We start from the raw sequence: 23272 nt of genomic DNA, 5'->3' as shown, positions 1-23272 counted from the left end.
CAAATGCTTGGGGTCATTGTCCATTTGGAAGACACACCTGCGCCCAAGCTTTAACTTCCTGGCTGATGTCTTGAGATGTTGCTCCGATATTTCCACATAGTGTTCTTTCTTCATGATGTCATCCATTTTGTGAAGTGCACCAGTCCCTCCCGCAGCAAAACAGCCCCACAGCATGATGCTGCCACCCCCGTACTTCAAAGTTGGGATGGTGTTCTCAGGCATGCAAGATTACCCCTTTTTCACACCCTATCTGAGGGCACACTCGAGCTCTTTTGCCCAGTGAAGGCCTGGCATTTCATTGAAGTTCATGCCTCCATATGGTTTCCCATGTCGACCAGTCCCTTAGTAACACGTACTACGCAAAATAATTGCAATACTTACGTGTACAGGCCATGGAGGCTGGGTCCCCTTCTGCCCTGAAGTAGTTCTTCTCGCAGCCACAGTGCAGCGCCCCCTCGTGGTGAGTGAAGCTGTGGGGCGGACACTTGGAACACTCCATATTTCCCAGTGAGGACTTGTAGAAGCCGGCTCTGCACGCTGAAGACAAGAGAGAGAGTAGACACACTGTAAGTAAGAATTGCATGAAAAAGAACAGACGCTATCTTTAAGACAAGCATTCTTCTAAACAAGTAAGACGTGAATAATGGGGACAATTTAATGCACAGTCACACAGACATAAATACAGCGTTTGGGGAGAATGCGCAGCTTATGACCCAGGACAAGCAACTATAATTCAGGGAAACGTCTTGGCCTGTATTTTTTTTCTTTGGCTGCGTCTTTGTCTCAGAAGGCACCACATGAATAATTCACACTGTCCCCTCAGATAAAAGGCCCGTTCTCTTTAAATATCTGCCGCTATTATATCTGCACTCAGCAACTCTTTGAACGCCTCCTCGCCTAAACTGCTGCCATCCACACGGGCAGGTGACACCACGGTATGCGTTTGAAGTGAATATTAGTGTAGGAAGATCCAGATGAAACGAATTGACAAAAACAAGGGTGTCGTGATCATGCCAAGTTAAGGAGGACATTATAAAGGTAAGGTATGGAAGTATAGAGAGATTTTAGCCACGTAGTAACCAGGAACAAAAGACAACACTTAACTGAACATGTGCGTTTATAACTAGAATTTTATTTCCATTCCAGCGTGACTTTTTGGGGCAAAGAAAAGGCCCATTTTCATCATCAGTTGGGCTCTCAAAGCACTTTCCATCCACTTATTCATTCATGCACGGACACAAAGCGAGTTTTGCTCAAAGACACAACAACGCTATATGCCCTAGTGGGAGCAAGGCATCAAACGACCAACTGTGCGGTCAATAAACGTACATCCACTGCGCTCACAGCCCCCGCGGAAACAAAACGATCTCCGCAGCGCTCGCTCTTTTATACAAAGCAAAAAATAGGGTCACTTACGGACAATAAAAAATTACAATTTCTAGGAAGTGCAGCAGAGCATGTTATCCCTTCCAGCCCAAATGTATTATATTTGTTCAGGCCAGATGTGTTGCTCAAACGTCTCCTTCAAATATGATTTTGGTCGAAAATAAACAAAATTGGCTTTGTTTGGAAAGTTGCAGAACATGACAGATTTTGGAGAGTAATCGGTTGCAGGTTCTAAAATCATTCATTTGTATTTGATTAACCTCATAACCACCTGGACCGTCAACATAGTGACAAAAACGAGACGAAAGCGAGGATGACAAAGTTACAAAAAAGCAACAGAAAAGTGACGAAAAAGCGACGAAAACGTGACAAAAAAAGCTACAAAAAAGTGACAAAAATGTGACCAAAAATGTGACAAAAAAATGACGAAAACAGCTACGAAAAAGTGACAAAAATGTGACAAAAAAGTGATGAACGAAACTACGAAAATGTGACAAAAATGTAACAAAAAAAGCTAAGAAAAGCTAAGGAAAAGTGACAAAAATGTGACAAAAATGTGACAAAAAAGTGATGAAAAAAGCTATGAAAAAAGCTACGAAAAGGTGACAAAAAAGCGACATAAAAGAGACAAAATGTGAAATAAAGCGTTGAAAAAGTGATGAAAAACAACAATGCGAGGAACAAGATCGTTCGAGATCAATTTTGTAGGTCTTATCTTTCAAATGAGGCATTACACTGGCCTATAGACTGCAAACTTTTAGATTTGGGTAAAGCTGCATTAGGTGGGGGTTAAGAGTTTAACCAAGCGTTTCCTATCAGAACGCTTCCATTGCTTAAGATGCAAGCCACACATTAAACAACATGCAGTATTTTTCGTCAAATTGCAATTTTTGTTTTTCTCTTTTGCACACACTTAAAATTCTTGGCCCGAAGCAACACCAGTGAAGCATGGGGAATCGCCATTTCAGCAAAACTGGTCGGAGAGCTCCCAGTGGTGGACAAAGCACGTCTGCAAATGGCCCATAGTGCTGATACTACTGCCATATCCATCAATGACACTGGCACTGAGCTAAATACCTCCATGTACCTGCCCCCCCACATACAGTACATGCAGTAATAGTATGTGAAGGGATTTAAACAGGCCAACGTGATGCTGCGCCGGTGGGACGTGCTGACACGCGCAAACCAGCCCACCCTGATTGGACGACACTTGGGTTTATAGAAGCTGACAGTTAGCGTTGGTTAGCCAATCAGATACCGGAATCACTTCCCAAATCTGCAGCGTTGGCGAAAATGAAACAGGGACCGGCTCGCCACAGCAGAGGTATAAGTGGATTGATCTCATAAAATTAGCAGACTTAGCAATAATGTGGTGCCGGTGGAGCGCTATGGCATTTACGGTTGTTTTAACGCAACACCAAACGGGGCTGTTCATTAAACACTGGGCCCGGGTCCAGTGGAGTCTGGTTTTGTTTTAGCTACCGCTTATATTAGCCCCAGACATCTTCATCATCGTCAGTATAGGAAATTATATGTGGTAGTATGGCTGCATCTGGGTGCGTTTTGATCCTAAATGTGCAGCTTTATGAAGAAAATTACAATGTTTTTTAATGTGTGAAAGGATCGTAACCGTTTGCATTCCACATACGGGAACAGTGGAGCTGAAAACGCCCAAAATCACATAAAATCGGCAGACGTCGCCCTTTCTATAGTCTATATATTCTGAATACCCGGCCAAGCAGGGCATATATGCAGCACGAATGGTGTTTTCAATTAACCGCTTAAAGTTGTCTCTGCATTATATAGATAAGAAAGTAATTGTTTGAGGAGATAAGCTTTTTTTTCCTTCTTTTTCTTTAATCTCTACGCTATGCTGGACTTGTTCTATAGATTAAGTATTTTATTATTTCATATTTTTGCACTCTAAATTGATATTGACGTTATCGCTGAATATATAAAAGTTGACTCATTCATTTGTAAGTATATCTGGAGGGGGACATTATTTGTTCAGCACATTTCATGCATAAGAATGAGGCACTTCCATACAGCTTACAGCAAACCCTCATGAGCTCATGTCTTTGTATATAATGTTAAAGCATTGTTTCATTATTTCCTTCATTTGTGCGTTTGCATGTGTGCCATTGTTCCCACACATCAACGTAAAACGTATTGTCTATTATAGCTTTTCACAATAGGAGTCCACTTGAAGTCCTATTACAGGATTTCTGTGGGATGGTAGGGCTCGGCTTTCCCATGGTGTCTGTTGACTTAAGGGGAAAGTACGCTCTGACACCAGACGCATATTATATATTTAAGTACAACCCATTAAAATGATGTATATATTGCATATTGGGAGAGTGATTTTTGCGAAGGCTGGTTTCCACTTGAAAGCTAAAAATATCTCGGGACTTTACAGCACATAACGCAGCCGTCAAACTTATTAGACACACAGCGGATCTCATAAAGGGTTTAGAAGAAAAATTAATAACCAAAGCTGCACTAAGTCAAGTGCGAGCTTTTCTTACGAGAGCTGTGATACGTTGTATTTTTGTAACCTCAAACCCTCAAAATATTTTTATAAGTGCTGGAGAAAGATGGGAACGTGACGTGTGCCAGCTCCGACAGCGATGATGGCAAAATCAGACCAAAATTGCCAGAGTCGCCCCCTTTAGCTCAGGCCCAGTGCCAGGGTTTGGAAAATGCTGGAAAAGTGGGCACAGACCAGACCAGAGGGGAGGGACCGGGGCAGGGTCTGAACATGTGATTGGCAGATGTTGCATTTAATTTGTAATGACAAATCAAGTGCAACGTTTGGAAGCACTGCAATCACAATCAGAATGGCAATTTTTCACTCCACCGCCACTGATTTTCACTTTAGTTCCAGAAAAACATATTAGTACGTCGTTATTCTTCATTGAACTTGGCAAAACTAGTATAAGTTTTGAAGGAAAAAAAGAAAAAAACACAGAAGAAACTTTTGTATCTTATACATGTGTTATTTCACAAAGACCGTGATCAAATTTGGCGTATTGAGCTGATGTAGAAATATTGAAAGCGTTTATTGAAAAAGGCTGTAGAGCCGGAGACCCCAGTCTGAGCTGTAGCCCTTTTTCTTTTACATACAGCGGTAGGAAAATGTATGTGAACACTTTGGAATTTCTCACATTTCTGCCTAAATCGGTCATAAAATGTGGTGAAATGAGTAAACAGTGTCTGCTTGAACTAATACCACCCAAAAAATGACATGATATCATACTTTCATTTGCCATAACATGTAAACATTCACAGGAAGGCGTGAAATGCAACTTTGAGTGCATCAGTCCACAGTATATTTTGCCAGTAGTGCAGTGGAGCATCCAAGTGCTTTTTTCGCAAACCAAAGATGAATAGTTTGGAAGATACTTTATGACGTTGACATTATGATGTGTCATTTCCTAGAAAAATGGAACAGCACATCAACATCAAAACTCTATCCCCACTTTGAAGTATGATGCAGGAGAATCATGGTGTGGGGCTGCTTTGTTGCCTCAGGGCCTGGACAACGTGATATCATCAATGGAAAAACAAATTCACAAGTTTATCAAGGTATTTTGCAAAAAAACCTGAGACATTCACAACAGCGTGGAATAAGTAAGTGATCCCTTGTATTAAATATCTGCTGATCCTTCTTTTGCAGCAATAACTGCGTTTCCTGTAGTTGTAGATTAGACGCTCACAATGATCAGGATGAATCAGGACCATTCCTCTTTACAAAACTGCTGCAGTTCAGCAGAGATTCCTGGGTTCACTTACTTTTCCCTCCCTGTCCTGTGAATGTTTATATGTTATGACCAATGAAAACATGCTAAAATGTAATTATTTGGGTGATATTAGTTTAAGCAGACACTGTTTACTCATTCTTATGATTTTTATGAAGATCAGATCACATTTTATGACCAATTTTTTGGCACAAATGTAAGAAATTCCAAAGCGTTCACATACATTTTCCTCCCACTCTATACAGTACAAGCACAAACAGTTGTCATTTTGTATAGATAAAAACAAAATACAAAAAAAAAAGATATATTGTCCTCTTTCATGACCATGGATAGAGAAAAAACCTACAAATTTACACAATTGTCTGCGTTTACTTAGACAAGGTTTTGAATCTAACTGGATCTTCCTTGCTTGACCATCAAATACATTAAGGCTGCATTTGCGAATATAAAGTATAGCCAGAATGTACAACTCTTCAGCTCGTAAAAGGTTTTAGGAGTTAGTCACAGCACAAATGGCGGCGGCACTGTCCATCACCATAAGCACCGCTCAAGTGGACCGGATGATACAGTGTGTCAGAACATATGTGTTTCCACCGGGGAGATGAGACACAGCACATGGTGGGATGACAAACTACGTGTGATTAATTAAAATGTGTGGCTTTGCGTGTGAAAATAATAAGTCAAAACAGCGCACGCTTCAAGAGACACCATCGGCGCCTTGACGAATGGGCAGAGAATTTCATATTTACAAAATGAAAAATACAAACGTGTCCCAGCGGATCGCTTTTTAATCAAAACGAGCAGCAGAGAACAAGATGTTGGAAATCTATTACTGCCAGTGTGTGTAGCTGACGTCCTGGTTTCTGGATTACAAATGAAAGCCATGCCTCTCTTAAGTCTGGATATGTGTGGAGTTAACAGCCACATGATGCGGGTGGGAAGAGAACTAGAGGGGCAATTTGCTCGATCAATAACCAAGGTCATGGGAGAGTCTCATCAATAATGTACATGGCTTTTGGAGTGGGCCAAAACCTGACCTTGTGACTGCGTCTGGTTACTGAGCACTTTTTTTTTTAAACAGGCAGCCAAAGGAAAACGAATGAAATGTGTTCGTGCAAGATCAATGCAGCGTTTTTCTATCGATGCCTCATTGCTGTTTCTCAAGAACAACAGGACATTGTTCATATCCTTAAAGGTTAAGTGTGCTTCCACTTTTGCCATTTTTTTTATATTCCAAGTGTGTATTATGATAAATTTTGACTGCACAATGCACTGTATAGTGAATTGAAAAACCAGCAAAAAAATATTGTCTAATACATTTGTCCTCATCAGCAAGTTTTAGGCAAGGAGGTATCTCACCGTATTATCCATGGTTAACTAACCTCCCCTAATTAACTGCCCATTTTCTCCAGTTTGGCTGAACCCAAATCTAAAAGCTTCTTGGAAAAAAGCGTCAAAATAGAGACAAAAATGAGGATGAAAATGCAACAAAAGAGCGACAAAGACGTGATCGAAAAAAACTATGAAAATGTGGAGAAAAATATGACGAAAGAAAAAACAAAAAGTGACAAAATGGTGATGAATAAGTAACCAAAAAGAGAAAAAAGGGTAAATAAAAAGTGACAAAGACGCTGCAACAATGTGGGGATTTGTTTAAATGAGTTTTGTAGGTCTTAGCTTTCAAATGAGGCGTTACACTGGCATGTGACATATTATATTTGGGTAAAGCTAAACTGGAAAAAAATGCACTTGATTAAAGGAACAGGCCACCGTTTTTCCATACTGAGATATGTTCTTACCAGAGCTTAGACGAGTTGATGCGTACCTGTCTGGTCTTTGTGCATGCGCTCAGTCACGCAAAAAGGCTAAAGATGTTGTTAGCATTTGGCTTCTCCCATAATATTCCTATAGTTTCAAATGGGGTGAAGTTAAAAGCTACCAAGCTCTTCCACGGGCACGAACGAAGACCAGACAAGTACGTATCAACTCGTCTAAACTCAGGGAAGAACATATCCCAGTATGGAAAAACAGTGGCCTGTTCCTTTAAGGCAAGGGGTAAAGAGGTCAAAATGAATGCGACTGGCTGTCAGTGTCTCTACATCAGCCCTGACAAGAGTGTAACTCACTAAAGCTCCTAGTTTCTTGGACCTTCTTGGAAGAAAATAAACACTGCATGGAAGAAGAACTGCACAAAAATCAAAGTCTGACACTGTACAGATGTATGATTTTTCCATAAAAACACCAGAGACATAAAACTTCTGCGAAACCTTTGACCATTTTATCTCTGCCCATCCCACTCCATACCTACACCACACACAGACATTGCAGCCTCAAACAGAAATGTCCAAACAATCGAGTTCCTGTCTCCACACCTCTGCACCTCTTGCTTCTGTTGATCCAGCGCAACCTCCCTGACTTTGACTCTCTCTCCCCCCCTTTGCTCTTCCACCTTCGCTTGTCCCTGACACATCACCACCACCACCACCCCTGTACCGTCCTGCCAAACCCTCTACCCACCGACTTTCTGTGGCTTCCCTGTCTCTGTTCCACCCGTTCGCCTTTAATTGGAATAGCTCTCTTTGAAATGGAAAAGTTATTTACTCTGACAGTTTAGGCATTTGGCTGGCAGTCCTATCCGGAGCCGGTTGTAATGTTACGGGAAGCGTAGCAACGGTAAACATCTTGCCCCCCGCCCCGCCACAAAAAAATCCCTCTGGGTCAAACAGTAACAAGTAACAGAAAGGTCAAAGTCTTTCATGAAACGGTGATATACGGCTTGTTTGACTGTTTTTACTGCTATATGGGGCTTTTTAGAAACTGGGGGGGTGTTTTGTTATATCAAAACACAGGGGAACATATCTCAAAACATTTGCCTAGCAACCATTAGCAATATAGTTGACAGCAAAAAATATGAATTCCCTGGAAAAACAACGCACCATTATCTAACCAGACCACAAATTTGCTCGCAATTTATTACTAATCAACAAGTTTAATTTTGGGAAGTTCACGCTGTATAATCTTGGTTACAACATACACTTGTGCAACATGACACATGCATCCATTTAGCCAAATTATAATTAATTTGCAGAAGAGAAACGGTTCCCGGGCTGATAAAAGGACCTCCATTTTTCCTGAAATACAAATGGGAGCAATCACCAGAATTGATTGGTTGTGTCTGCAACCGTTCTGCAATCCATCTCCTAATGATAAAGAGTTGCGCCCGTTCTTACAAAACTGTGTGGACTAAATGGGACGGTTATCTCTAACTGTACATCACCAGATCTTTACAAGTCCCTGTTGTACATTAGGGGAATCGTTCTCACAATTTGTTACTCTGAGCATGTGGTGATGTATGAAGACTTTGTCGCTTGACGGATAAGGGATTTAACCCAAAAGAGCTGTTAAATAAATTGAACAACACGCATTTCTAAGTAAAAAAAAATTACAAAGAAAGACATTCATTTGATCAATGTGTTTTTCTCTGGAAGCTAAGTATTGGACTTGCTTTATACTGGAGTAAGAACCATTGTTAAGGTTTCTTTTTGTATGACGTTTGGTATTTAAACTGATGGACGGTGATTTGACCCTTCCTTTAAAGGAACAGACCACCATTTTTACAAACTGAGAAATGTTCTTACCTGAGCTTTGACGAGTTGATGCATATCTGTCTAGTCTTTGTGCGTGCCCTCAGTCACGGAAAACGACCAAAGAAGTTGTTAGCATTTGGCCTCTCCCAGCATATTCCTATAGCTCCCAAAGGGGGTGAAGTTGGAAGGTACCGCACTCTTCCACGGGCACGCACAAAGACCAGACTGGTACGTATGAACTCGTCTAAACTCAGGGAAGAACATATCACAGCATGGAAGAACTGTGTGCCCTCAGTCACGCAAAAAGACCAAAGACGTTGTTAGTGTTTGGCCTCTCCCTGTATATTCCAAACGGGGTGAAGTTAGAAGCAACCACGCTCTTCCATGGGCACAAAGGCCAGACAGGTACGTATCAAGTTGTCTAAGCTCAGGTAAGAACATATCTCAGTATGTAAAAACGGTGTTCCTTTAACAACTACCTGCAGTAGCAATAGATCTTGGTCTGGATAGCTGGAAAATGTGCTACAGTGAGAGGCAATGGTTGTGTTAATTTATGGGAGGTGTTGAGGGGAAACCCGGAGAACCCAGAGAAAACCGACTCAGACACGGGGAGAACTTGCAAACTCCACAAAAGAACATTCCAATAATTCCACTTGTGCAACTTGAAATGGACATGATTTAAGCTACAACATAATGCAAAAAAATATTGTGTTGCTTGTGAGGCTTGGTGTGAGCTAATGTCCTGAAAAGACCCCCCCCTATTGTCGGATCTATCTGCACTTAAAGCGAGTCTTCTGCCTCCCGTATATGCACAGTGTGAGCCCCAGAGTCCGGCATACTAATGACACCGGAGAACCACCAGCCGGCTCTGTCTGTGTGAAGAATGCAGCCGTGTCCAAACGCACTATTGTTTGTGGGGTCTTACAAACAGGCAGGGTGAAGCTAATTAAGTGATCTGATCCAAGAGTTATTTGCATAATAAAGCCTGCTGATGAGGAGGATGAGAGGAGGGGAAGTAGAGGAAGCAGAGAGAGGAGATGGCTCGGCAGAAGGTGGAAGAAAGTGCCACTATTCTTACACGCAGGAACTTTGATGTTAAGGATACTGCGGAAAATACATAGCAGCATCTTCCATCAATAATGCATGCAGCCAAAGACAGCAGTCCGGGGCAATTTAAAGGAGCATTTGATGGATTTAGGGACAGGTGGATATCTCAAATTACAGATTGCAAACTGACCCTTCCTTTACTTATGCAGAAGTTCAGTGTCCATGCTTTCGACCACCGCTGTAATGACCTACATTACACCTGGACACTTTTGGAACCTTGCATTATTGATAGTAGACTGTAATGTGAAGCATTTTCGCCTGACCTTAAGCTCTCAATGTCACAGCTGCATGCATCCTTTAGGAACTGAAGTTGAAGGAAAAGAGTAGTTGCCGATACCACAACAAGTGAATAAAACGAATGACAACGCCTGTAAAAATAGGCCAAAACCTTTATCACATACATATTAAACAAAATCTGTGCACTTTGACATATGCTGCTTGATTCTATATGCAAAAAACTCAATCGAACATAGTATAGTCTGCATAGCCCAAAAAACACTATTTAGTATTGGATATGTTTGGGTTTAGGTACTCACCGATACAAACAACTCTAGTTAAAAGTAATGGTTGCTGGTTGCACTGCTTTACTGCTGCAGCACCTCCATACGTGGGCGGCGAAACAAGCTAGTTTTCCATTAGAAAGCATTGCACTTTATACAGCCTGGTTTCTAATTTTTGGAACTTTCTACAACTAGATATTGCTTCTGTGATAACGCTGGGTTAATTACAATTAAAGAAACCAGGGTGGTTTTCGTAAGGTACATTTTAGAAATCTGGTATATTTATCAGGGCCGGACTTTGATTGACAGGCCATTAGCATTAGAGCTAATGGCGTGGCTACGACTGAACAATGCGCCCAGCGAGGGGTCTATAGATCCACTATGATTTCTCTTTCAAACATGGTCATTACGGTAAACTGGGAGGAGTGAGGAGGCGGAGTCTATTATTTATTATGTTAATGATTAAAAGTGTGTTAGATGTTCTGTTGGTAGGCGTGGCAACAGCTGTAGGGGTTACGTTCTTTTACCTCAAAATATCTTTGAGTAATTGGAGGATGTACTGCATTTATGTAGTTCTTTGAAGCTATGTGAGGACACACAGAGTAGGCAGACATGGGGAAAACATGCAAACTATACACAGGAGGGCACAGTCCGATATGGGAATCGCACCCAAGACCTTGTAACTGTGAGATGTCAGTTTCAACCATGCCACCGTGTGCAGTGATAAACCACAGCCGAGATCAAGTGGAACATTTTCAAACACATGTCAGTTGTTTCTTCAAGTGTTTCTGAAGGTCTCGTCTTGTGTGGCCTCTGGATATCCCTAAGATGTTCATGCTTGGACTTGCTGTCACTATACGCTAATCCATAGGCGTCGCTCAACAGCTGTATTTAAAGACTTGTGGTGATACGCTGTTTGCACACACTCCATAGGACACACAATGGCGGCCTGTTACAAGGACAATAAAGTGGGACAGACGGGGCCCAAGTACTGTACAGACCCCACACATGTAGGTATGCTGCATCCACTCCCCGCTGTATCCATCAAATAACTGCTCCTCACACACACTCCAGAGATTAGCCAGGTCACTGTAACAATCCGGGACAGGCAGTCGAGCATAGAGATCACAATGTATCCAGCAAGTGCATAACAGGAAGCGACATCAAAACGCTTATTATGATGAGCCCACACAAGTTAAGTGAATTTGTGGGAAAAATGTACACAAATGGCTTGAATGTGGTTAAATTATCTAAAACCTGAGGTGATGTACGATGGTGGAATATAATCCTTCCTCTCGCTGAGTAGTTCTCAAACGGCTGTACTCTGGGAACAGTATTTAAATCTAGATGTGTTGCCTGTGTTCTTTGGTGAAGCAGATAATTGTATGGGACTTACCCCCCACTGAATTGTTGGACAAATACTCCTTACTACCGCTGTTACTATGCCACACGCATACTCCCGGCTCCTCCCAGACATTTTGCCCACTGCAGTCCGATATCGCGGCTGTTTTCATAAATCTCCCCCACTTGTCCGTGCGCAGTTATCTGTGACACTGTTTGCGCGTCTCCGTGGTAATGCCCGTCGGAGATAAGGCTGACCCCTGGGTGCCCTCGTGTTCACCCAAACACTCACATAAGCGACATTCCACCCCTAAACTCCCTGGGAACACACTCGGGCACAACCTTTAAAAACCTATTTGCATCCGCTCATCCCCTTTACAGGACCATTGTGCCCCTCTGAATGAGACAGATAAACCCAGCTATGTACACCAAACACACAATTCACGGCTTGTCCTCATCGTGATGCTGTGGCCATTGTGCGGCAATGACAACAGTAACCGGTAGCGACAGTGGAACGATATGGGAGCATAAAAAAACAATAAAGCTGTCCACAATGTGACGTGCCATACCTATATTCAGCATTTAAGTATCTTTAGTGTTTTTGGGACTCCCCCTCCATTGACCAGTGCCAGTTCATGCTCCGCACTAAGAGAAAATAGGTCATCTCCTACACTGCCGGACACACACACACACTGTGCGCACGAACAGTGATGCTGACCCACTTCACTCAATGTGCTCCATCGGCAAGACTTGAGGAAGTGATGCTGGCACTTGTATACGCACAGAGATTAAAGATAGCACATGCATTGCTAACCCCCTCCGCTGATATAGATGTGCATGTGTCTTCTTCATTTCTTCTTATACAGGTTTGGGACTGGCACAAGGAGTAAGTGGTTTGTGACCTCCTGTAGTTGGATTATTGCAACACATTGCATGTTGATCTACTTTGTAAAGCTACTTCACTTCCTCATCTGCCCAGAGTGATTGTAATTTAGATGAATTGTCGTCCATATGGTTGAAGGCAGTGCGCCCCGTCAGGGAGGTGCTGCCTGCTCTGTGTGCGGAGAAGTGATGTCGTACTCACCAGGGAGAAGCACTCTGACTGGAGCACCTGAGGACAGCTGAAGGACGCACACACATATACACGCATACGTTTGACAGGCACAGAGTTCTTCCACTTCTCAGTATGCGGCCGTGCACTGCCATATGCTAAAGAGCCCCCAGGCTCAGCTCACTTGACAACATGACATGCTGGCTTTAATAACGCCCAAAGACTCACTCCGACTGGAGCCTATGGTTTCTATACTGGTCTGAGATGCTGCAGGGCCCAAACTATCACATTTATAATCAGATGTCAGCTGCTGGTTATTTAGTATGTGAATAAATTATCGTTGGTCAATAAAACAATGTCTCAATGTGAGGAAACATCATTTGCATCAAAATTAAGAAATCCTAACTTGAGCTAGGAAGTTCATGAAACTTTCGAAACCAAACTTTGAGAGGGTGAATTGACTTCATCACGCAATTTGAAAATGATTTAATATGTGTGTTTTTTGTTGCTATTTTCTATCACAATGTCACAGTAAGTGCCAACAAAAGATAATAGTTTCCACTGCATAAAATAGAAAATCATGCAATATGAAAATGAGTGCCATGGAACTAAAAATAGTGCTTTAAGCCATCTATTTTAAACAGTTCAATCTGAAACTTCTTTGTCCTTCTGTAAAATAGCACACCTTAGCACACCTCATTAAATCACAAACCTAATACTCCATTTGAATATCATTAGTTTTCACCTTGAAGTGAACATCACACGATGAATCTCCGACAGACGCCGAAAGGTCACTATCTATTTGTTAAGGTCCAGGGATTCCTCTGAGGCTCTGAGACTAATGGGATTCTGATGCAGGCTGCAGGGAATCAAACTGCAGGCGATCTGATCAAGGCTTTGTTTTGCAAAATAATGATTGCATTTACAACTACCGCAATTGGTGAAAGCCATTGTTTACACTGTTGTAAAATGTATAAGCTTTGTCACATTGCCTTAAGCAACAGATTAGACAATGAGAAAAGCAGTAAAACCACACATTCACTGGTCAAAAAAGCGAAAAGGAGTTTACTTTCACACCGTTTTGAATGAATCTTTCAAACAGGACAATGAAAGTCTACAAAAAAGCAATTGTATCTACTATATCCAAACTGTTATACCTGTATCATTCAACCCCACCAGACAACCAGCAGTTTGCTTTTGTTCTATTGCAAATTATATTTCATCCAGGTTTCCTCATTGTTGCCGTGAGTATGCCAAAAGATGTTCAATAACAAGCTCATTTTGCCACATTCCAGAGGTTTCCAAACTTTTTTCTCCACAGCCTCTAAAAATGTTTGACTGAATTAAAAAAAAACATCAACTATACAATTATTTCAGCTCAGTTCATGTTTCAAGCCACACCGTAAGATTTCACCCAATAGAATTACAAAAAGCATGTACTTTATTACTGATATTTTACCATTGAAAAACACCTAAAAACTAAACAAATGTGTGTTCACTGTGAGCAGCTTCACCTCTCCTAAAGCTTGACTTGGAACTTTACTGGGAGCGAGCAATATATGGTTTCCATTCTTTGATTACTCACTGCAAAAGTCGCACGTTCTGTCTAGCTGGTCATTTGTATTGCTGGTATTATCCAAAATGTTACGCAGTGTGCCTTTAAGTGTGAAGAATTGTGTGTATAGGCCATGACTGTGAATAAAGCGTTTGACAAATGGGCCCTTACCAGCTCATAATCGCAGCTTTTAAAGTGTTGTTTGGGTTTCACCGAGGATGTGCTGTATATGTGCTTTCTCATGCGTCCGCTGAGAAAATCCAAGTATTCATAACTGAAAATTATGATCCCCCTCCAGCTGGTCTAAAGTGCGCGTGTGTGTGTGTGTGTGTGTGTGTGTGTGTGTGTGTGTGTGTGTGTGTGTGTGTGTTCCCGTGCGCATACTGTATTCAAGAATATGTGTTTGTACGAATGTGTGTGTGTCACAGGGAGAAGTGGGATTCCTGGGGCAGGTGTCTCAGCAGTGGTCGGGGCAAAGCAGCACTAAATCACTTCTAACTGACACCCCTCACCACGGGACGTCCCGCCATGTGTTTCTGTGTGGGAGGGAGGGGGACACTCACAAGGGTAGAGTGGGTCACAGGGAGCAGAACCCGCCGCGATATAAATCACAGCCCTTTGAAAAAAAAAAGATTACACAAGAAAATACGCCCATTAGATGCCCTTGAGCAGAAGCGTGGCTTTATCCGCGCATGCAGCGGAGTTTTGGGGGGGGTGTGATCGACCAGCGCAGGTGAAGTCTAGACAGAGGCAGGCGTCCCGGGACTGTCCTGATCAAGACTCTCACCTTTCTCTGCCGTGACCTCTGGTGCTCCTCGCTAACTGTCCTGCTTTATTCTCTTTCAGCTGCCGAGCGCTGGGTTACCATTCTGTCTATATAAGTACACTTTTACCTTGAGCCAAAGTTGTGTATACAGATTATGTTCGTGGCGGCAAAAATCTACACCTGCCGCATTGTAATCTGCAGACAAAGTATTTCATATTCTTCCCAAAATGTGAAACTATAGACTGCACTCGGAAGGCAATATCGTCAGCCTTTCTTGCGCAGTCATCTTTTTGGCAAAATTGAGATTGTTTCATTGCACTCTCTAAACGCCGCTGGGTCTCGAGGTATCATTGACCATGTCCTCGGTCAATCAGATCGGTTCGCATCTTGTTACAACCCAAGAACCTGTCCTAGCCAGAAGTGCCCAAGTTCAAATGCGGCCCTCAGAGCTATTTTTGTTGGCCCTCAGATCAGTTAATTGAATCATCCCGGTGACTAATTTTTTTTGTGCGAGGCAGAGATTCATTAGTATTCCAAGCCTAGGCGTGGTTACCTGATTATAAAACCTCTGCTGAATGCACCCCTAAAACCACCGTCTGTGCCAATCCATAAACTTAAAGAAGAACTAAGTAACTTGTTTACCTGAATAAATCCTTTTCGTAGTCATTCTGGGGGTAATACAAGTGTTAATGGGATGATTGGGGGGTCTTTCATCTCCCCCTGGTGTTTCTGGCCAGAAAACCACACTTGCAACTTTCCCTGCTCCGGGTCGGAGGCACAATACAAACTAATATCTGCGTCACTTTATCAACTACTTGCACTATGATTGTAAACCTGCACTGCTAACACTGACTATATTTTTGTTTTTGTTTACTGTATTATTTACTGTTTATACTTTTTGTCCCCACAAAGTCCTTGGTAGTCATTGTATATAAGATAGGCAACCACTATTTACAATTTCATTTTTTTTCTCACATTTCCTGCCTATTTGCCCACCCTGAGTGTTTCTAAGAGCTGAATGTAACAAGTACATTTCTCCATTGTGAGATCAATAAAGGCTATCTTATCTTATCGAATAGAATCACAGAGAAGAAGCTAACAGGCTAATGGGCAAAGCTAACTGCGGGCTAGCGCCACTTTAGCAGTACTTACAGCCAAGTTTGAATGAAAAAAAATATCACCATTGTGTAATTGGATGTACAATATCCCTCTCTCCCTTTGTCTTTTCTGTCAGCGTATAGTATTTACTCTCACAAACAATTAATGAGTAAAAAAACGCAACATGCTACGACAACTGCAGTGGCACTTATGGCCTCTAGGGGCATGAGATACTTATTTCTGCTTTAAATATGCAACCCACAATGAAAAAGGTTTGGACATTCCTAGCCTAAGTCATCTTCATGAGTGTTGAGTATTTATTTTCTCCAACCTTAGGATTACCAATGCAGTGTATACATGTGTGGCAGAGATAAGCCTATAGACAAACACTGACAACTGGACATCCAACGGAAACTACGCCATTATTGATCAAGTCATAAATCTAGCCGGCCAGTCCTAATGCTTGTAACTGACAAACAGTTACAAGCAGTAATAACCCTCCGATAACCAAGGGGGGGATTGTTACAAGCACTCAAAACCTGATAAAACAACATTGTGGTCTGGACATATGGCAGACAATGACAGCATATATTTCACCATGTAAACAAACTAGATTGATGGGAAGCTTGTTTTGCACGTGCAGCTGTCACACATCAAACAATATGGTTGGCTCTGGTCCCAACATATTTTTTTTTTCTGAAGTTACTACAAACACAAAGCATTGTAGTGAGATGAGAGAAACTGGCATGTCATTTCCATACCATCATAGATACGCCACTAATGACACAGAGACGGTTTGTTGTGTTTACAAACATGATCGTTTCTTGTTTTGCGGGCTCTTTGAAACAACCCCCGGGAGACCAATTAAAATTAAAGCAAATGTAAATGCAGGCTTGTAAAATATTCTGAAAGGAACACATATCATTTGCCTGCACTTACCTGTTAGCTAACTATCACGGCTTGAAAGAAGCGGCTGACTGGCGAAAGAAGAGAAAGCTGCAAAAATAAACAAAACACTTCTCTCCAAGGTGACTTTCTATATCTATACTTCCTTGACTCGGGTGCTCTTAAGGTTCAAGGTGGAAGTCGTTTTCTTCTCGATTCGTGGAAGAGTGCAGCTTCAGCAGAAAGCGGAGAAGCAGCGTGCAGAGCGGACATTACTGAGGTTCAGTGGAGCCCCGTCCTCTCAGCGGGAGGCAGAGGTTCGAGACCAGTCACTGTCCTCCCAAAGTGGTACTTACAGCAGGTAGAAGACACGCTGTTTCCGCATTACATCATGGTTCAGTGGTTAAGGTCTGTGTTTGGAGTGAAATCTCTATACTTTACAATGGAAAAAAAAAGATCCGGAATTTAAGGCCTCAATGCTCTTTTCGCTCCAGTCTGTTCATGGTGTTTTGCAATATCAAAGTAAACTATAGGCATTTATCTGATATATTGTACCTCTATCACTATGGAGTACTATTTTTGTGAGAAATATGAGTGTTCTCTGGGGCTATTTTAGACACAACGCTTCGATTCAGTTAACTCTGACCCCTCTCTCCGAGCTAATCCGCCCATGCATTATTAGCAGTAAAATAAATATAAATATCACAGCAATAAGTGAAGTTACTCCACAATGCAGTCCCAACCAATACCTCTCCCAACCAAATACGCTTTTCTCCGTGACATTATCGTTAGGTAAGGAAAAAGAACAGGTGTGTCCAGAGTAGGTTAGAAAGAGCTCCTTCTTCACAACTTTCAGTGCAAACATGACATCTGCTCAGACGCTCAGGGGTGTTTGTTTTCTCCGCAGGGGCAGCACGGACACCTCGGGCATGTCCTTTTTTTTGGTCTTTATTTCTTTCTTACAACATAAATAATGAAAAATCTGTTTTATAAAACATAATCAAGCCGTAAGGCATTACATTACAGACGTCGGGCTCTTCCTGTATGACGTAAAAAACAACACAGAGAGCAGGATTCAGGAGGATTGCTTAGAACTGCGTGAATGAAGTCACAAACCACTCTTGGGGTGTTTTTGATAAGGAAATAGCATTACAACAAGGCTAAAAGCTCCAAAAAGTCGATTTTGCATGTTATAGGAGCTTTAAATACATTTCTCATATGATCAGACTATAAACATGTAGGATTTAGCCATGTCATAACAAGGTGTCATTCTCCACCCAGCGCCTGCTATAAGACCACAACACACGAACTGCCTTTTTTTGCAATAAAACTGTTTACAACCCCAGTCTGGATCATGCACGCTCACAAAGCAGGTACAAATGACACACACGCTGAAATGTACAGTGGCTAGTAACACCAAAATGGAGCATTTTGTGAGATCTTAAAAACAACGTTTACACGCACATTTCTACAAAGTTGCTGGACTTTGTGAAAAATGTGATACTGACCATTATGCGTCGGCCCTTGGTTCCTTCACGACCACAGCTTGTGAAACCTAACTCAGCAGTGTGTAAAACTCCCAATGAAACCGGCATCACACCCTTTAAAGAAGAAAAAAAAAAAAAAACGCTAGAGCAGGGCTTTTCATTCATTTTCTTTTTCTCAAAGACTCAACGTGTGTGGGTACTTTCACCATTAAGGTATCTTTCCATGCTAAAAGCTCCAGGTTTGATTATAATTATTCAAGAATGTTGAAAGCCAAAGTGCCTATTAGTCTCATTTCCCTAAAAATAGGGCACCGGCAAAATCAATCCCCCCCCATCTTAGCGCCATTACGGTATGGTTAATGTGGTGAGGGATGACAAGAGCATGAAAGGTTCTCGCCGCTTTCATTCGTCAAAGGCGAAAGTGCACATACATCATCGAGTCACCAAAGAATCCCCGAAAAGAATGGACTGCCACGGACCATTTACATCCCAAACCGCTATTCACTCTCCTCTGTGTATTGTTTCAGTGCTAAGACCCATTATTACCAATTGCGCTGTGTTGTCCCTTCTCTCGCTAAGAAATTATTTGCAATTAGCGTAATGGCGAAAATTGGAAGAGAAACACCAAAAGCAACATGCGGTTCATTCCACTCCCACGTATGCAACAGTATATAAGATGTCGTTTTTTAGGCACTTAATTCTGTGACCGATGACGTTCTGAAAGGGGAGAGTGATGGATGGGCAGGGCCTAATCACCTTTAATCAGTTCCGTCCTTGAATAGTGACGAACAGGCCTCTTTTAGCGCGCAGCAGAGAAAGGGGAGAAAGGGAAGAAACAATAAAACAGAAAAGGCGCTTTGAGGGAGAAGGAGGTGTGTTGCTTTGTTGAATTCATAAGTAGCAAATGCGGGACCCACCTCCTATTTGCTATTCCGCTATACATTCAACTTGTCAATTACGCAGGCATAGAGCGGCGCTGCTACTGTGTTGGCAAGGCTCGAATGGTTTTCCATATATGGTTACCTTTCAACGTACAGGAACGGACGTGTGAAGGGCAGCGGGACGAGGCTGGGGTTTTTATTATTTTATTTGCAGAAAACGCAAAAAGAAGTGAGTGGTTCGGGACCACCTTCAACTTATGAAATGTCAAAAATATATAGATTAATATAAATGAGGGGAAATGCAGTTAGAAACTTTCATAAAACACAATGTTGCACTGCAGTGTTTAATCAAAAAGTTCTGCAGGGCTGGAAACGGTCAAAAACTATCGACAAAGGGACACTTTTGGCTGAAAATAACCCTCAGGACACATTTTAGTCCTGATTCACCGGTTTCTCACATGCTGTGTTTCTTCAGCATTTTTTCTGTGATGTTTGTGTGATGAAATATCAGATCGACTGTTCTCAATAGACTGGTTGCTGTTTGTGACCATGGTTCAATCACATACTTCCTCATACTGTTTGTTCAGTGTTGAATATTTCTTGTATAACTTGGTTTATTTTCAGACAGGAATGACCTGTTGGAGATCTATACAACGCACACTGGACAACGTTATCCCACATTTTGTCAACCTAGACATTCCTTTAAAATGAAAAGATTACAATACACGGCAAATGCTGGTGCCAGGTGCGATAGTTTCCTCTGTGCGTCTCTGCTCTCCAGATGTGAGGAGGACACTGCCAGTCAAAGCCAAACCATAAACTGCTTTAGGGTTGAATGCATTTGAGTATATCTCTTCAGCTCCATAATGCTAATATTTAGACTAAATCATGCACTTAAAAAAACGTCAAGAAGAAACGTTTCGCCAAGATGTTTTTGTTAACGCTGTCTGTTCCCAGTGACATATATTCAGACTTTTTATTAACCCATCTGCTATTCCATCCTGCTGCATTCTAAAAGTTATAAATACTGCACATACAATTAAGGAACCCAATTACAACTTACCGTTTAAGGTATTATTACTATTATTTTATTTTTTGTGTCTTCTAATTGTACTTTTTACCCCTTTTTTAAATTAATAAGTTTAAACTAAAATTAGACATGGTTATAGGGTGTTTATTTCATCCCATGAAGACCTTGACTTGGCATAGATTTTAGCATGGTGGCTGGCTGAGTGACTAGCACAATTGCCTCACTGCTAAAGGGTCTCAAGTTTGATGTCCAGGCCAGGGCCTCTTTGTGTGGAGTTTCCATGTTCTTCCCATGCCTGGGTGGGTTTTCTTCAGGCGCTAAGGTGAACCCAAAACATGATAAGTGGGCCAATCCTGCAGCTCAGTAGTCCTGACCAGGATGATGGTCTGATAGATCATAGATAGATGATGCAGTACTGTGGTTGCCCACTCCTGACTGGGACTGGTTGAAGCATTGTCAAATACAGATGACAAATATAAAATTAGGCTTACATAAGTACTGGGACTCTCTTGTTTGTTTAGGTGAAAGCACACAAAGAGGTGTATCTTTTAGTTACTTCAGCACATTTGGAAATAGTCACTTTTTGTCTGAACTTATGAACAAAGTCTTCAATTAACAGTGGGTTTACAGTGACGGAGTCTTGACAGTTCGCTTGGGTGAGAAGCTATAAAGGGGGCTGAGAGCTTCAAGCGTGGGGGGCCAGGCTGGACGGCCAAAGCCAAGGACAATGGCGGTACAGTGGGGTTGGAGTGGTGCGTGAATGACCTGAGGAAATCATGGGGCTAGCAGGAATGTTCACCCGCTGGGTGCACACATGGTATTTTACTCTGGAGCTGGACGATAACCCCCACACGCTCTACAAAAGACACCACCCACCAACAGCTCATCAGCCCCCCAAAATATCTGCATGAGTGGACATAGAGTTGGCACAGCATAGCGTTGTATAAGGAGCAAAAAGTCTTCAGCCAAGCAAAGGGTGCATCATTAGCAGTTAATATTAAGTTTGCTCAACTAGTTACTGCCATCACTACAAATATACCACTACCCAGTATATATATATACTTGTTAACACTTATGCTTTGACTACTGCTACATGTTCTATACTGTCACTACTTCCGGTTTATCCATATAAAACAAAACTTAAACACATTTTTACTTCTATGAATACCACATAATAAATACTACCATACTTGCTCCTCTCCTTTTGCATTCAAAACAACTATCAGTGGGAAAAGAAACAGCATAAAACAATATTTGCTTTTGCTTCTACCAAGCTGGTCACTCTTCTTAAATATTATTGAAAGGTAACTTGCTGAGTAAAAGTACTGTCCACCTCTGCTTGTATCCATCATCCATCATATATATTTTTTTTCCATCCACTCACGCAGCGTCTCCACTTCTCCGAGGATTGACACTAGTTAAGTGTTTATGGCTTGGCGTGGCAGGGCCCACAGACTTCACGCAGCTTCATGTGGCATAGTGTTTTGAGCCTCAAAGCGCGGAGCGGGAGCGTGATAGCACCCCATACGGAGCAGCCTATAGTGTGTGTTACATACTTCTCCTGACAGCAGCCACAGGTTGCTCTAGTTCACTGCAGAGACCGGCTGACAGGACCCTTGTGGTTGGAAGTCTCTGAACCGCAAACATGAGCTACAGAAGTCCGAACCATCCATTTGGCACCGTGCTTGGAGTGGTGCTTCTCATCACTCACGCTAATGTTATGGGTAGCACGCCATTCATGGGCTGTTTTCCTACACACAGCTATCATCAGCCACTATGCGCAGTTTCCGGAGAACAGACAAGTGCCCACCACTTTGCATGTGGCAGGAGATTTATTGTTTGCTAAGCTTTTTCATGTTACACGTTGTACTGGCAATATCTTTTTTTTTTTACCTTATAACAGTACACTAGACAGAACACCAGCTAAGAAACCAGAATGTAGGTACCAGAAGTTAAAGCAACAGTCCTAAGGGATTCATTTGTATGTCCCTCGCCTGTTTTACTAATTAAATACTTGTTTATGAACTGTTCTTAGTTGGGGTTTTGCCATCAGTTGTCAACCGCCTTAGAACGCCATGCTTGGATAGAGATGACAAATTCAAAATAAGTCATTAATTAAGATCCTTACTGTAGGTCTCAGCGAGTGATGATGCCAACATTCAAAATGGCTAGCCACACATAGCCAAAAAGTAATTTCATCAGACGATTGGAATTTGGCGTCGAAAGGAACTTGAAAGAAACTTGATGGGGTTGCTTCCAATCGTGTTGATCCATCTGGTGAGAATTCCCTGACTTTCCGTATTTCAATAAGCCGTAATCCTACACCTCATCACACCGAGATCTGTAGCGCGGCTAAATTTGAAATGATTCTCAGCAGAAGCAAAGTTTCCACAAACACTCTGGGCTTCATGTGAGAAAACATCACCCAATGTTAACCAGATGGCCGAATCAAGTGCAATTAAGTGAATATGAAGTGCTCGATCTCACCCGACCGTCATCTTTCCCATGCGATCCCTTGAATTCAGCGGTGCCAGCAAATCCCCCGCTCTTCTTTTGCTCTTTCCTTATTGTTTTTGCAGGACCATAAATAGTGGAGTCTAAATTAATGAGGCCGCAGAGACGTTGACGGAGGATTGGGGGGAATAAAGGCACGGGGAGATGAAGGCAGTGATAGATGGGATCATTATGGCACACAGCACATCTCACTTAACAGAACTGTTGCCTTTGGAAGGTGCATGTTTTAGCCTGTGCCAAGTCCTGCCTCGCCTCGCTGGGATGTACAAACACACACACAACATGTCAACACAGTGCCAGACGGTAGAAACGCTTTGAATCATGGC

At 42.1% G+C, this 23272-nt stretch overlaps 1 protein-coding gene across 3 annotated transcripts in view; it reads right to left on the bottom strand.

Annotated features, from left to right (window-relative positions):
• Nucleotides 1–23272, bottom strand: part of epha3 (eph receptor A3) — a 116689-nt gene that overhangs the window by 48157 nt on the left and 45260 nt on the right. For all 3 annotated transcript variants that reach the window (XM_079563387.1, XM_079563388.1, XM_079563389.1), the window contains one exon: nt 382–537. In XM_079563387.1, coding sequence (XP_079419513.1) covers nt 382–537 — 156 coding nt within the window. The remainder of the gene's footprint in view (nt 1–381; nt 538–23272) is intronic.

This window comes from Gobius niger (assembly GCF_951799975.1).
Source record: "Gobius niger genome assembly, chromosome: 9".
NCBI lineage: Eukaryota > Metazoa > Chordata > Actinopteri > Gobiiformes > Gobiidae > Gobius > Gobius niger.
This window is presented reverse-complemented; position numbering and strand designations above follow the sequence as displayed.